Source organism: Ochotona curzoniae, unplaced genomic scaffold (assembly GCF_017591425.1).
Source record: "Ochotona curzoniae isolate NIBS_2020 unplaced genomic scaffold, NIBS_Ocur_1.0 contig_908, whole genome shotgun sequence".
Classification (NCBI taxonomy): domain Eukaryota; kingdom Metazoa; phylum Chordata; class Mammalia; order Lagomorpha; family Ochotonidae; genus Ochotona; species Ochotona curzoniae.
This window is the reverse complement of record NW_024466607.1, coordinates 4,593,622-4,607,913: the sequence shown is the minus strand read 5'-3', so window position 1 is coordinate 4,607,913 and position 14,292 is coordinate 4,593,622. Positions and strand designations below refer to the sequence as shown.

Sequence of the window (14,292 nt, the reverse complement as noted above, 5' to 3'; positions counted from 1 at the left end):
AGATGTGACTGGTCTGAATCACCTGCCTTTCACAGACACTGCCCGGACAGGGGCTCAAAAAAGGGCCCCAGGGTACCCCCAAGAGCACCTGCAGGCAGGCTGGAGGTGTGAGCTGCCGACTCCTACCTTGGAATGCCCGCACACATGATGAAGCATCCGAGTATCCAACTGGAAGGCTTCCAGTAAGCTCAGCACATCCTCCTAAGACCAGTGACAAACACAAATGCTGAATGAAGCTCTAATTTCATGTATTTTTAAATGTTATTTTCAATTAACATCTAACACTTGTAAATTATTTGAGTACATTATAATTTTTTCACAAATGTGTACAACAAAACATCCTTTCTATTTGTTTCACATTTTGAGCCTCAAATTTCATTCTAAGTGCAAGACCTTGCAGCCAAGGGTTTCCAAGCTGGTACATGCTGGCTCATCTGTGGATGATGGTTTCATTGAAGTAGTGACAGCCGACTTCTGCCCTCAACTCTCCCACTCTGGACCTTTGTGTAAATCGGAGTTGTAAGACCAGGTGTAAGGTTTCAGTTCTAAGAAGGTTACCTTTCTGCAATGTTTGGATTAAACACTACTTCTTCCTTCAGAGCAATGAGGCAGTGCTGTGCAATGTCCAACTTGTTAAACACATAAGAAGCCATCTCTGCCTCTACCTCTCCTTCCCTACTCGAGCCTTGGGTGCCACGTGGCTAAATGCTATGCAGCCTGCTCATGTAACAGCAGAGTTTCAGGACATGAACGAATCTCTTCAATAGGAACTTACCCTGAGAGCAGACCTAGGGAAGGATAAAGGATTAAGCTAACGTCCTAACACATGAGGTTCAAGGAGGGTAGTGCATCCAGAAGACCACCCTCCCACTGGAGAAGGGAGCGGTGAGTTAGAACCGGAGGGATTTCAGGAGCCAGGTGACTTGGGGAGACCCTGTCCAAGCTGAGCATCTCCAGCTGTGGTTGGCACAGAGCAGGGGTGCCCCAGCAGGACTGATGACCAGATCACAGGCAAGGGAACTATCCCTCTGCAGCCCTGACCCGGGAAAGGCCACGACGTCTCTCCCACACAGCCCTCCAGAGCTCTTACCCGGTGCTTCTTAAAGCTGAAGTCGAGGAGCGGCATGCACTGCTTCAGAAACGCTTCCACAAAAAGACGACCGTACTGAGAAGGAGAGACACACACGTGACCTCCCACAGCGCTCCCACCCGATACAGAGGGCAGCGCCCAGCCCGAGGGCTTTAGCTTCCTATTGTTATATAATAAAGTCACGGAACAGTGAGGAATGTAATTTCATACAAAACTAAATAGTCCCTCTAACTATACGCGAGAACTAGGCAGCTGTAACTGTCCTAAGCATTACTTGAGAGCAAGTGTACAGAATAGCAGGGCTTTATCTCAAGCAACCTGAGGACAAGTCACTCCCAAAAGACACTTGAGGAATCACATGGTCAATTTCCAATTGCCCAGTTAATCACTCCAAATGCTCCAGTGGGAAAGAGGGAGAGGCCCGTGGATCACGGGCACAACCTACTGGGAAGAAGTCCCATCCCCAGCACATCCCACTGGGTTGGGTATCTAATCAAGGACTCACCTGGGAATCCCATGGAAGAGTCTGGCAACTACCTGCGAATCAGCATCCACACTCATGACTGTTGTACCCAAGGTCTTTTTGTGCCCCTTAAAGACTTATTTAATTGAACGACAGAGAAAGACATCATCCATTTGCAGGTTTAATCCCAAAAAGACCACAATGGCCAGGGCTGAGTCAGGCTGAAACTCCATCTGACTCTGCCGTACGGGTGGCAAGGCCCAGTACCTGCACCACCATCTGTTCCTTTCCAAGGTGCATTAGCAGAGAGCTGGACTGGAAGCAGAACAGCTGGGACTTGAACCACAACTCCATTATGGGACAATGGCAGTCACACACTGCAACTTAACCCAGTGCACCAAAATGCTAGTCCCATTTATTTATGAAGGGATTTGTTTTATTTAAACTAAAGGGAGAGACAGAGAGACACAATGATCTTCCACCTACAGGCTCATTCCTCAAATGACTGCAGCATCCAGGTCTGGGCCTGTTGGAAGCAGGCGTGGGCCGTGCTTTTCTGCTTCCTAGGCACATTAGCAGGAAGCTCAATTTTAAGTGGAGCAGCTGAGACCCGAATCTGCACACAGATATGAGATGTTCGCTTTGCAAGTGTCCGCTTAGCCCCCTGTGCCACAATGCCTAGCAGCACAAGAACATGAAGAGGAATCAGGCACGGATCAAGCCCACCCATGAAGATTCTGGTTAGGGTAACTACATTCCACAGAGCAGTTTCTGTGTTTAATTTCCAGTTCTGCTCCCAATTCCAACTTCTGGCTACTTGCAGACCCTGGGAACCAGTGACGGTGGCTCAGGGCACTGAGATCCTACCACTAATGTGAGAGGTCTGGAATTCATGGGTCTCAGTTTCCTATTTCAGCATTTAGAAACGGCAACTACTTACCTTTCTCTCTGCCTTTCCAAATCAACAAACAACAACAAAAGAAGCTCAAACGTTTTTAAGAATCATGCACACTCTTTCTTATTCCTTGCTGCTTGAGAAGGGAGAGCAGGACAGGGTATACTGACCATAAATCATCCTCCCACTTCCAAGATCCTAACCAGAGGTTTCAGACATACAGAAAAACTGCCTTTTCAATCATCCAATGAGTACAGGCTGCATCTTCACAGCCTCCCCTAAACTACCACTGGTCAAACTTTATGCTACGGACTCTGGCACACGAGAAAGACATGAAACAATCCATCATAGCCAAAGCTGTCTGCAGAGCAACCCACACAAAGAATACTGACCAGTCAATCTCTTACCTTCAAACAGGCATGCAGGACAGGATGGCTATCAAACACCTGGAGAGGTGAAAAACAAGGATGCAGAGCTGGGAACAAACAAGGACACGAGCACCCCAGCCTCTATCCCACTGTATGAAGCACAGCTCAGGAAGCTGTAGAGAACTCCACAATAAAGTAGGCACATAGCAGTCCCATTAGCCACAAAACAGAATAAAGTAAATGCCAACACCTAAAGTTCTGGAACAGGAAGGAAGGACCAGAGAAGAACAGCAGTTGCATGGGGAATGCTGAGAAGGTGGCATCCCTCGAGGCCACTCCCTGACGCAGCTCCAAGAGACAGATGAACCACTGACATCCTGGGTTTGGGGAATAGGCTGGACAAGATCACAGAGCCCATAATGCCTGTGACGGACAATGCAGGCAAGACACGTGTGGCTCAATGACACACGGCAGGAATCATTGACTGGTGAGTATGGTGGCACCGGTGGGAGGAGGGAAGAGGAAGAAAAGGAGAAAGGGCCATCCATGATGACCCTTTTTGGTGCACTGGGTTAAGTTGCAGTGTGTGAGAGGACCGGGGCAAGGAGCATCCTTGTTCCTGAGACGGGACCAGGGGCCTCACTCACCTTCACCAGGTTGATGAGGATGCTGAAGTCTCTAACAGCCATGTTCCAGTAGACAAGCTTCTCTTCATGAATCTGGGGGCAGTCAGACACACAGGCATCTCTGAGCCACAGACAGGTACTTCTCTTACTGTATTCCCATCACTCCACAGCAGTGGAGTGTCAACTACCCATACAGAGCTGGTAGAGCAGGCAGCATTCCTACAGGGTCCTGAGGTGTGCCCAGGGGAGACAGCACAAGAGCAGCTGCTGGAGACACTGGGGGACCCATCTTGTGCCTCTTTCCCAGGCACTTTAGCTGGCAGCTGGATCTGAACTGGACATTTGAGGCAAATACCAGTACCCATAAGAGATGTAATCAATGGAGATGCCTTAATCCACTGCACCACAACACAGGGCCCTAAAGACTTCACTAAAAGATGGCTCTTCATAACTGATTTCCAAGCAAGAAAAACAGCCACTGCAGCACACCCACTCCCCTCACATCTCTGGGGTTTCTGATCTCAAACAGACTGCTTTAGCTCATACCAGATGGCAAGAGGCAAACTGGAAAACAGCCAGGGAAAATTAGTCCAATTCTTACTCCCAACTAGAGGGAAATGAAATTAAACCAGGAACTCTGAAATATCCTGGCTCTCAGTAACTCAAAAGAAGTAGCTCAGAAGGGAGGGCAGGCACTTGGCACAGTGAGGCTTTCTCTCGGATGCCTGCACCCCACCCATGTGGCCGTGCCTGAACTCCAACCCCAACTTCCTGCTGACCTGCACCTTGGGAAGCAGAGAGTAATGGCTTAAGATTTTAGTTCCTGTTACGCACTGGGAGACTGGGATCAACAACGAGGCTCCTAGTTTCAGCATGGCCTAGCTGTTGTGGTTATTAGGGGATAAACCAATGGGTGGACAAACTCTGTCTCTCTCAGTGTCAAACAAACAACTTCTAAAAAGAAAAAGAAAAAGAAAAGAAAAAAAAAAGAAAGAAAGAAAGAAAGAAAAGAAAAAGAAGCAGCTTAAGAGAAACCAAATCCCCAAGAAACAGAAGAATTCATCCCCTGTGAGCACCCCAGCATCAGACATACGTGGTCGGAGTCTGCTGCTGTGCCAGGCGGGATCCCTCTCACTGTCCTCTCCAGTTCAGCCATCATCACACGGAAGAAAACGACGAAGGTATGCCTGGCAGTGAAGAGCAGGCACACGGCTCAAAAAGAACTTTGGAAGAAGCCAGGGAACCACAGAGAATGCCCTCCCCTCTTCGCCGACACCCCTTTCCCCAGGGTCCACTGGGAGAGGACGAGAGGCAGAAAGGACTCAGTGGACACTCTGGACAGCAACAGCACCAAGGCAGCAGGTGGGAGCGGAGCAGCAGTCAGGAGACTGAAGTGTGAGTCCTGGGTCGACACTACTTTATCCCATGTATAAACTGTGAAGTTCCCTCTAACTCTCCAGTCTACAGGAAGCAAGGATAATCTCACACACCCTTACACAGTTACCAGGCAGGTCAGACCAGACAAAGAAGGCCCAAGTGTTTTAAAAACTGCAAGGGCTGCAAGGATAAGGTAACTATTACTACTGCAACACAGGAGCCCGTGAAATGAGACATACGATTTCATCCTTCTAAACATGGTCAGAATTTTGGAAAAGTTGTCTCAAGTTTAAAGGGTGGAAGTGACTAAACATTCACTGACACTTTCAACTCCTGAACATTCATCCCTCTACGTCGTCCTCTCCCACACTGGCTGGGACTACAGAAGGAAGGCAGAACAGCATGTCTCGCTGCATACGGCTGTACCTACAGCTGCATCAGAGGTGGATGAGGAAATATCTGGAGCAGCATGCACTGCGCATACCTGCAGAGCACGACTGTATCTTAGGGAAAGTACTGCTGTACCTGCTCAGTGTAGGGAATGTAGAGGACGACCCATCCTTTGGGGAGCCGACGAGCTCCGGGACGCCCACACCAGCGAGCTCCTCTATGGCCTTGAGAGAGCACACGACGCGTTCCAGGTAGATGCTGCGGTCGGAGAACAGAGGGTAAGCATGCCACTCCGAGCCGTCACCAGGCTTGTCCTCAGCTAATGGCTGATGTGTTTTAATAGTAAAGATTCCAGAGACTCATCAGTAGGAAAAGGAATCTCCATCAACCCAGTTAAGGGCTCGGGAGTGATTGGTATGTTTGGGTAGAGTGAGAAATAAACATATTTCACTGATTATCAATATAGGTACAGTAGCAAACTCCTCCACGATTTGGTTTAATAAAGAATTAGCCAAGAGTATACACAGAAGCAGAGGACCAAAGGCTCACACGTTCCAAACTGTGTTGATCAGAAGCTCACTTCACCGCCTCAGTCTCCTAACCAGGTCATCGCTCAGTCCCTGGAGCAGCAAGGCGCCCGGCTCCCAGGCAGCCCGGCAGTGGCTCACCTGAGCAAAGAGTGAAGCTGCTCATTGAAGACGCTGCTCTTCTCGTTCTCCCCCAGAGGCCAGGCCCGGCAGAGGAACTGCTTGGCCAAGGAAGCTGTGAGAAAAGAAAACAAAGGTATCTCAAACCCAGGAAATTGACCTCGTTCTTGTCACCCAGCATGATTATCAGTGAACACAGTTACCCTAAGGTGACTAAGAAGTGCCTGGTCTGACAATAACTGTTCAGAAATTGGTGGGCCTCAAAAAAAAGTTAAATGTTTTAGAAAAAAAAAAAAAAAAGGCCACAGTGTGATAGCCTAGTGGCTAAAGCCTCATCTTGGAACCACCAGGGTCCCATATGGGTGCCAGTTTGTGTTCTGGTGGCTCCACTTCCCATCCAGCTCCCTGCCTGTGGCCTGAGAAAGCAGCAGCAGAAGGACCCCACCTGCATGGGAGAATTGGAAGAGGCTGCTGGCTCCTGGCTTCGGATTGACTTAGCTCTAGCCGTTGTGGCCACTTGGGAAGTGAACCAGTGCATGAAGCCAGTTCTTTCCGTATCTCTTTTTCTCTATATATTTGCATTTCCAATTAAAAAAAAAAAGCTTTAAAAAAAAGAGCTATGGGTCCCGGCGGCGTGGCCTAACAGCTAAAGTCCTCACCTTGAAGATCCTAGATGGACGCCGGTTCTAATCCCGGCAGCAACACTTCCCATCCAGCTCCCTGCTTGTGGCCTGGGAAAGCAGTCGAGGACGGCCCAAAGCCTTGGGATCCTACACCCGTGTGGGAGACCCGGAAGAAGTCCCTGGATCCTGGCTTCAGATCGGCATAGCATTGACCATTGCGCTCACTTGGGGAGTAAATCATCGGACAAGATCTTCCCCTCTGTCTCTCCTTCTCTCTGTATATCTGACTTTCCAATAAATAAATAAATAAAAACAAGCAAGGCATCGAAAAGGGGGGCCTAGGCCATCACCTATTTTTTCATTGTTCCGAGAAGGATTTCTTGATCTTTCCATAAAGACTATCAGAAGTCTGATGAGGTAAAGGGCACACTGGAAACTTGGAATGCTCTGGTGAAAATTCTGGAAGTAACTGAAGCTCTGGCTGCAACGAGACAAGGAATACACAAATGAGCACCACATTCATCACAGATACTAAAACTTCAATGAGTTGTCCAGTTCCCCTTTCAGAATCTTCCGCACTTGGAGGAACTGCAGCAGCAGCCTGAAAGCATCCTGAGAAAACGATGTTCGCTCCGAGAAACCTAGCCAGAAGATGAGCACAATACTGGCCTTTTAAAAAGGTCATGTGAGCCAAACATCCAAGTACAACCTTACACAACAACCGAATCTTCACAGCCTTGGCCCCACACCACAAAGAATGTACGAAATTGGGGTAGACAGGCAGAGAACGCACAGCTTTTTAAAAACTTATCATATGTGGAGTAATTAAACCACCATTAATCTAAAGTCAAGTCATGACTGGTGAGGAGGTCCTATAAATTCAAAGTGTTATATCCAAAGAAAGGAGGCAATGGCTCTAAAGGCCGGATGGCGCACACTGACCCAGTGACACTCTACCAGACGTAGAGAAGCATCCTTCTACGGAGCGTCATTTTGAAATCGTAACAGCATCCACGGGTAGATTAAACGAGCCTGCTGAATGCCTCATCCCATTCGCAGGCGCCTTAACTTCATTTCACGAGCCTTCTGTGGCCCATGCATCCCATGTTCTCCATCCTTGAGCCTAGGCTCTGAAGCCAGTGATGGAAAAAACAAGCCAGGCAAGAGGCTGGGATCCAGGTCTTTAAGACTCTGGAGCCTTCCTTTCACTGCTCAGCCTCAAGACCAGGGAAGGAGAGAAGCAAGCTGCTCAGTCACACAGCCCTTCGGGGGACAAGGGCCCTACAGCAGAGCTGACCGTAAATGGTCAATGTGCTCAGTATCGCTCCCTAAAGGCAGACCAGATATGCACATGTATGCAGGAAGATTTGGCATGATCTGTTTGAAGGCTTCTAATGCTTCAAGATTTAACAAAATACATAAATAGCAATTTATTTCACTACTACTGATAGACACACAAGTATTTCATACTAATCTCGCCAAACTGGTTCCTAGGAGTTACGTGGGGCCACACTGTGGGATATGAGGTCTGACCCACCTGATCAGCTCGTCCACGTCCTGATCACGTTCTCCTGGTTTCAGTCGGTTGGCAAGGATTTGAAGGGCCACATAGAATAAACTGTGATGCTCAAGCTCAGAAAATCCACTCCTACAGGACAGTCAAGTACAGATGGTTTAATTTCAGAACGGTTATATGTGAAGTCACTGGCCTCCATTTATACCATTAGTAAGTCAGCAGAGACTGAAAGAAGAACTGAAAATATGCAAATACCAAATATTATGAAAGATCTAAACACCAGATTAGAAGTTGATGTGTACCAAAAAAATGATCGTAATATTTAATCGCATGGGCTTATTTCTAGGGAAGATGAAAGTTCTCCTGTTTCCTGTGTTGCAGAGAAAAGTGTTTGTGCCTGTGTCTGTGTCAGGAACCTGTCACAGAGGCAATTTGGAACTGGCTCTCTTTCCCTTGATTCCAAGGAGAAGGATGTACTGCTCATATGTCTGAAATATCTTAACTATTAAATGCTGTGTTATAGGCCCCAACTACCAAATGAAAAAATACCACACCCTCCAAAGAAGAAAACAAGGTCCCGTGATTTCCCATTTCGTGGTGCTCCTCACCAGGTGGCTAACTGGGGTCACTGCGGAGGTACCACCGCATAGAGCAGGGGTGGACACTGAAACCCAGATGAAGCTCCTGGATCTGGTAGGGTCCAGCCCCAGCCACTGTCACCATCAGGGTAATAAACCAGCAAAAAGAAGATGGAAGATCTCTTTTTCAAACAAACACATAAATCTTTTTAAAAATTAACAAATAATATTCCACAGATAACTATATTACTAGATGAATCTCGAAATATACTCCTAGACAGCAAAGTACCTGGCACCCTTGCCACTGCTGTGGTGAAACTCATAATCACGCAGTGCCTTTCACAGTTTAGTCTGTGAGGTAAGCACACTTCCCACACACTCACCACGCGAACAGGCCATGGAAGATCTGCAGCAGCCTGTGGTAGCAGGAAGACATGAGCTGGCACTCCTGACCTTCCGTGGCTGAGCCATCAACTGTATCACAGCTGCCAGGGGCTAAGCACTAAAAGGAAAATGGTTTTAGAATAAGTGCTTCAGTAATTGCTTTTTTTCTTCCCAAGCAAATCTCATGTTTATCTGGCAAAGCCTGGGTTTTACTGAGCGAAAGAGCATCTTCTCACCTGAAAATAGTTGTGAATGTTCTCCAGGTGGTTACACATCGGGGTCATCAGCCGAACAACAGAGTGAGCTATTTCCTGGGCAGATCTCTGGTGGAGATGGGAGAATCCAACCTTCCGGCTTCCTTTACTCTATGAGAAAACCAGAGTGACGAGAGTTGCCAGGCAGCTTCTCTGAAATGAAGAGTTTCCTATGGAGTTGAGTCAACTGACGTCACCAGGGAAGTACAGACAACTGGGCTGCCTAAGAACACACTGACAAAAGCGTAATCTTCCATTTTGCATGAATAGAGTCAGAATTCCATCCGATGGAGAAGCACAGATTCAGGCACAGATCACATAAGGAGAAGACAGACACTGAGGACCAAGAATACTCCATGAAGTAGGGAGCTATATACATACGTAAATACTTGCATATAGATACAAATATGAACTGTTCATGTTGTTCTCTTTATAATGGCTAGCAACTTTCCTGGAACCAGGCGCATGTCTATTGCCCCTGGGGACATTCAAGGTGCTGACCCTCTGGGCAGACAGTCACCACACTGACCCTCAAAGACAGGTTTCATTTGGGGCATATTATAATGAAAACCGAAGCAGAGAAGAGGATTCAGGAATGCCAGGGCGTTTAGGAATGAATTTCTTGTCTGCTTCAGAGTTTCTTTCTAAGGGAAGTGAGTGTGAGTGACAATGGGATGGCCACAGTGCCACTTAGTGACCCAAATGAGAGTTAAAATGACACCTTCCTCACCACTTGTTTCCACAGCGGCTGGCCTCACTCACCTTGAAGAAAGGGACTCTCTTGGCAACAGGTGTCAGTATATTCCCCAGCTTCTGGGAGAGATCTTCCAGCAAGAACAGCAGCTCCGGGGGTCCGAGCTGTAGAACCTCGGTCGCCTGTCACACAAAGAAAAGGGAAAACCCAGGTGAGTCTTGGTCATTTGGAGGTACACGTCACATTTATCCTCTCCACTGAGCAAACACTCTGACATGACCAAAGAGGGAAATTTTAGCTCATGAAGATGCTGTTCTAAGAAAAAAAAGAAAAAAGATGCCGTTTAAATCTGCCAATTGATCAAAAACTTATTTTTACTTATTTTAATTTTTAATGGAAAGGAAGATTTACAGAGAGAACAAGAGATAGAGACAAAGAGATCTCCTGTGTGCTGGTAGAACAGCCAGGGGACATGAACTGGAGACCACGTGGGATGCAGTCCACAGTCAGCGGTTATGTTCACTATACCGCAACACCGGCTCTCCAATCTTTTTTCTCTTTCGCAAAATTCCTTATCAAAACCTGTTTTATTTTTATTTCGGCAGGGGGCAGTGTTGCGGTATAGCAAGCAAAGTTGCCTCCTGTGGCTGCTGATTTGAGACCAGGCTGCTCCATTTACAACCCAGCTCCTGGCTAAGGCACCTGGGAGAGAAAAAGGATGGCTCAAGAGTTTGGGCCCTGCACTCACAAGGAAGACCTGGAGGAAGCTCCAGGCTCCTGGCTTCAGCGTGACCCAACCCCGACCACTTCAGCCATCCGGGGAGAAAACCAGAGTATGGAAGCTCTCTGTCTCTCCCCTTCTCGGTAATTCTGCCCTTCAAATAAATAAAGCAATTGTTTTCACATTACTTTTTCTGTGCAAGTAATCTCTACTCTCTTTCATAATACCTTCCTCATCAACATTTCAATTATATGGCTCACACCACTAACAGAACACGCCATCAACAGTAGACCCACTCATAACTTCTACCTCCCCTGCCAGGTTAGCAGCCGTTGGAGGGCAAGCACCATGCTGAATACTGCTAAGGGTCTAATTAGTGACACACACAGAAAAGCACCCGTTGGATACTAAATGTCATAAGAATGTGAGAAAAATAATGCTCCCCTATAAAAGTAACTTAGGCACTTTATTTTTAATACCCTGAAGGTAAGCATCGCTGTCTAATACATTACAAAAACAAATATCAGTAATGAGGGTGGGAGTTTAGCCAAGTGGTTAAAAAGCCTGCGAACCACATCAGAGCACCCAGGTATAGACCTAGCCCTGGCCAACTCCAGGAACTAGAGTCCTGCCAGGCACATGGGAGACGGCCTAGCGTTTGTCTTGGCCCTAAGGCAGCCTTGGCCACTACAGACATTTAGAGTAAGACAGGAGGCTGTCTCTTTCAAACAAATACACTGATTAATGAATTAACGTAACAAACCCAGTAGGATAAAGGCTTTTGAAGTCAGAGTCTGTCTGAATGCCACAGTGCTCTTTGTGACAACAGCGTGAGGACATTTGCAAAGAAGGTAGGTACTGAGATTCCAATTTGTCACTTACTTCGGTGTGCAACTCGGTATCTAAGATGGATTTGGTCACTAGTCCACAATGCAGAACAGAGAAGACCTCAATGTCCAGTTCTCGGAAAAAAGGACGGTAACTGTGCAGGGACACTGCCATCTTCCCTTCCTTCCCCACCGACTCCTGGGCGAAGAACAACAGTCACCAGGAAAGCAAATGCATCTATATTAACCTATTTTTAAACTAGATTTCAAAGAGTAAACATGTGTTCATTCAATGCAAAAAGTTAAATTTTCATCACATTTCCACCTTCCTTTCTCCCAAATCCCGGAACACGCTAAAGCAGAGTACTTAATTTGGCTGGGGGATGCGGGTCACACCCGAGACCCCGGCTGGTTGCACGGCAGGGCCAGTTGCCCAAGTCACAGCACAGTGCTTTGGCACACACACCTGTGACTTGACAGCCAAGATGATCTGGCTTCACAGGCTCAAAAACGTACTTCCTCTGTGACCTCTAACAGCTCACCCTTTCAGGTCCTAGCTTTCTTGTCGATTAAATAAATGTGCATATTAATACTACCACTTAGTTCTTTAGGAGGATTGGAGAAGCACTAAATAATACACATTACAATTTGGAAAAGTAAAACGCAAAAAAACCAGAAAAATCGAGATCCATGTGGTCCAGCCAATTTCACGACACATGGAATCTCTAGTGTGACATGGACAACGTTCCCAGCAAGGGAATTACTGCTGAGCCAGTGCCAACTACACCACGCATTTATCATCATCTGAGTTCACTGAGAAGTTCGTTAATAACCCAGGTCCAAAAGATACAAGAGGCTAAAACAAATGTACATAAAGCAGCACACTTAGACAAAATTTGCTGATTGCTACAAGACAGATTTCAAGATGCTGCTAGAATGCAAAAAGGCATACAGCAGTCAAGGACTTCACAGAAAAAAAAGTGTGTGGCAGACATAAGAACTTCAGAGCCTGAGAGAATGCCTCATCTTTTTTTTCTTCTTGTGAGACGCAGGGACGGAGCCCGGGCATCTCCGGGTCCCCTGGGCAGCGCAGCGCCCATGAGCGCCAAGGTTTCACTACCTTGTCCGGCTGGCTTTTGCTGGAAGGCGCAGGGTCACACTCGGAACTATCCTCCTTTGGAGCTGAGTCACAGGACAGCTTGCTGTCGTCTGCTTTTTGCTGTTTCTTTTCTCCTTATGTTTCAAAAGAGAAAAGTGATGTGAGTAACGAATAATCACACAGTGCCCGGGGGAGACTGCTCAAGGAAAGGTAGCTTTGTTAATCTAAATGATGACACATTTATTAGCTTGCTAAAGAAGGGCTCATTTACATAATCTCCCCAACTACCTAATCAAACCTTTCAGGTTAATTCAGAAGGCTCATATGGGACAAATCAAGAAGAAAAGAACAAACTCACCTTTCTTTTCTTTTTTTTTGAGTTTCGCAGAAACAGCAGTAGTGCTACGAGGAACATTTAAAGTTTCCAAGTCAAAGTTTGCAAGAGGAGGAACGTAGTCAGGGGTGACTGAAACACAGACAGGTACAACTGAGTCACTGTAAGGACAGAGCCCTGGGAGCTGCGCGCGGCACTGACCCGCAGACTGAAACCAGGAACATGCCCGAGTGCAGTGAGGTCTTGTAAAATACATTCTAATCATCTGACAGGGTAAAACAGAGGACCGCCTCCTTAGTAACCGATAATGACCCGTCAGGTATAGAGCCTTTCCAAGGAACCATGCAAGACGAACCAGTCAGATAAGGACTAAAACCGATCTAATTTATACCAATATTTAATAGTTAATACGATATATACAATTACTTTACGTCACGAAAGTTTATCAATAAACACACTGTGGGGCCAGCATCCCATACAGGCATCAGCTTGTGTCCCAGCTATCCCACGTCCAACTCAGCTCCCTCATGGCCTGGGAAAGCAGTGGGGAATGACCTAAAGGACTCGGGCCCTGCCCCCACTTAGGAGATTTGGAAGACAACTGGCCCAGCTCTGGCCTCTAAGGACATTTGTGGAATTGGTCAACGAAGGCAAGATCTCCACCTCGTTTAAGTAAAACAAATACATCTTTTAGAAACATAAACATGGGCCTGGTGCGGTAGCCTGGCACCTAAACCCCTCGCCTTGAAAGTGCCAGGATCCCATATGGGCGCCGGTTCTAATACGGGCAGCCCTGCTTCCCATCCAGCTCCCTGCCTGTGGCCTGGGAAAGCAGTCAAGGACGGCCCAACGCCTTGGGACCCTGCACCTGTGTGGGAGACCTGGAGTAAGCTCTTGGCTCCTGGCTTCAGATCGCCTCAACAGCAGCCATTGTGGCCACTTGGGGAGTGAAACAGCAGACACAGAATCTTCCGGTCTGTCCTCTTTGTAAATCTGGCTTTCCAATCAAAATGAAATAAATCTTAAAAAAAAAAAAAAAGTAAGCACACTGTAAATTTTCCTTTACCTGAAAAGCAGAGGCAGAAATAAACAGAAAAACCTACAAAGAACTTCTTCCATTCACTGGTTTACTCCCCAGGTGCCTTGAGCAGCACAGCTGGGCCGGTCTGAGGGCAGAGCCGGGAACCGAACCTGGGGTACTGCTCGGGTGCGAGTGATCCAAACTTGAGTTATCACCACTCCCTCCCGGGGTGCACACCTGCAGGACGCTGGAACATGAGGTGAAGCAGGGCTCAAACCCAGGTCCCCCAAAACGGGATACGAGCAACCAAGGAGGCATCTTAACTACTGCACTAAACACTAACCCATCATGGAGAATTATTTCGGGTAAGGGCCTACAGCAGGCT

At 47.3% G+C, this 14,292-nt stretch overlaps 1 protein-coding gene across 1 annotated transcript in view; it reads right to left on the bottom strand.

Annotated features, from left to right (window-relative positions):
- FANCD2 (FA complementation group D2) overlaps window positions 1-14,292 on the bottom strand; it is a 60,287-nt gene that overhangs the window by 4,823 nt on the left and 41,172 nt on the right. Inside the window, exons 27-41 of the mRNA XM_040995181.1 lie at window positions 12,911-13,018; window positions 12,574-12,686; window positions 11,509-11,652; window positions 9,974-10,087; window positions 9,194-9,322; window positions 8,957-9,075; window positions 8,017-8,127; window positions 6,830-6,960; window positions 5,878-5,971; window positions 5,345-5,467; window positions 4,536-4,629; window positions 3,464-3,535; window positions 2,856-2,894; window positions 1,091-1,165; window positions 127-201 (exon numbers count right to left, since the gene is read on the bottom strand). Of these exons, the coding sequence (XP_040851115.1) occupies window positions 127-201; window positions 1,091-1,165; window positions 2,856-2,894; window positions 3,464-3,535; window positions 4,536-4,629; window positions 5,345-5,467; window positions 5,878-5,971; window positions 6,830-6,960; window positions 8,017-8,127; window positions 8,957-9,075; window positions 9,194-9,322; window positions 9,974-10,087; window positions 11,509-11,652; window positions 12,574-12,686; window positions 12,911-13,018 (1,541 nt within the window). The remainder of the gene's footprint in view (window positions 1-126; window positions 202-1,090; window positions 1,166-2,855; window positions 2,895-3,463; window positions 3,536-4,535; window positions 4,630-5,344; window positions 5,468-5,877; window positions 5,972-6,829; window positions 6,961-8,016; window positions 8,128-8,956; window positions 9,076-9,193; window positions 9,323-9,973; window positions 10,088-11,508; window positions 11,653-12,573; window positions 12,687-12,910; window positions 13,019-14,292) is intronic.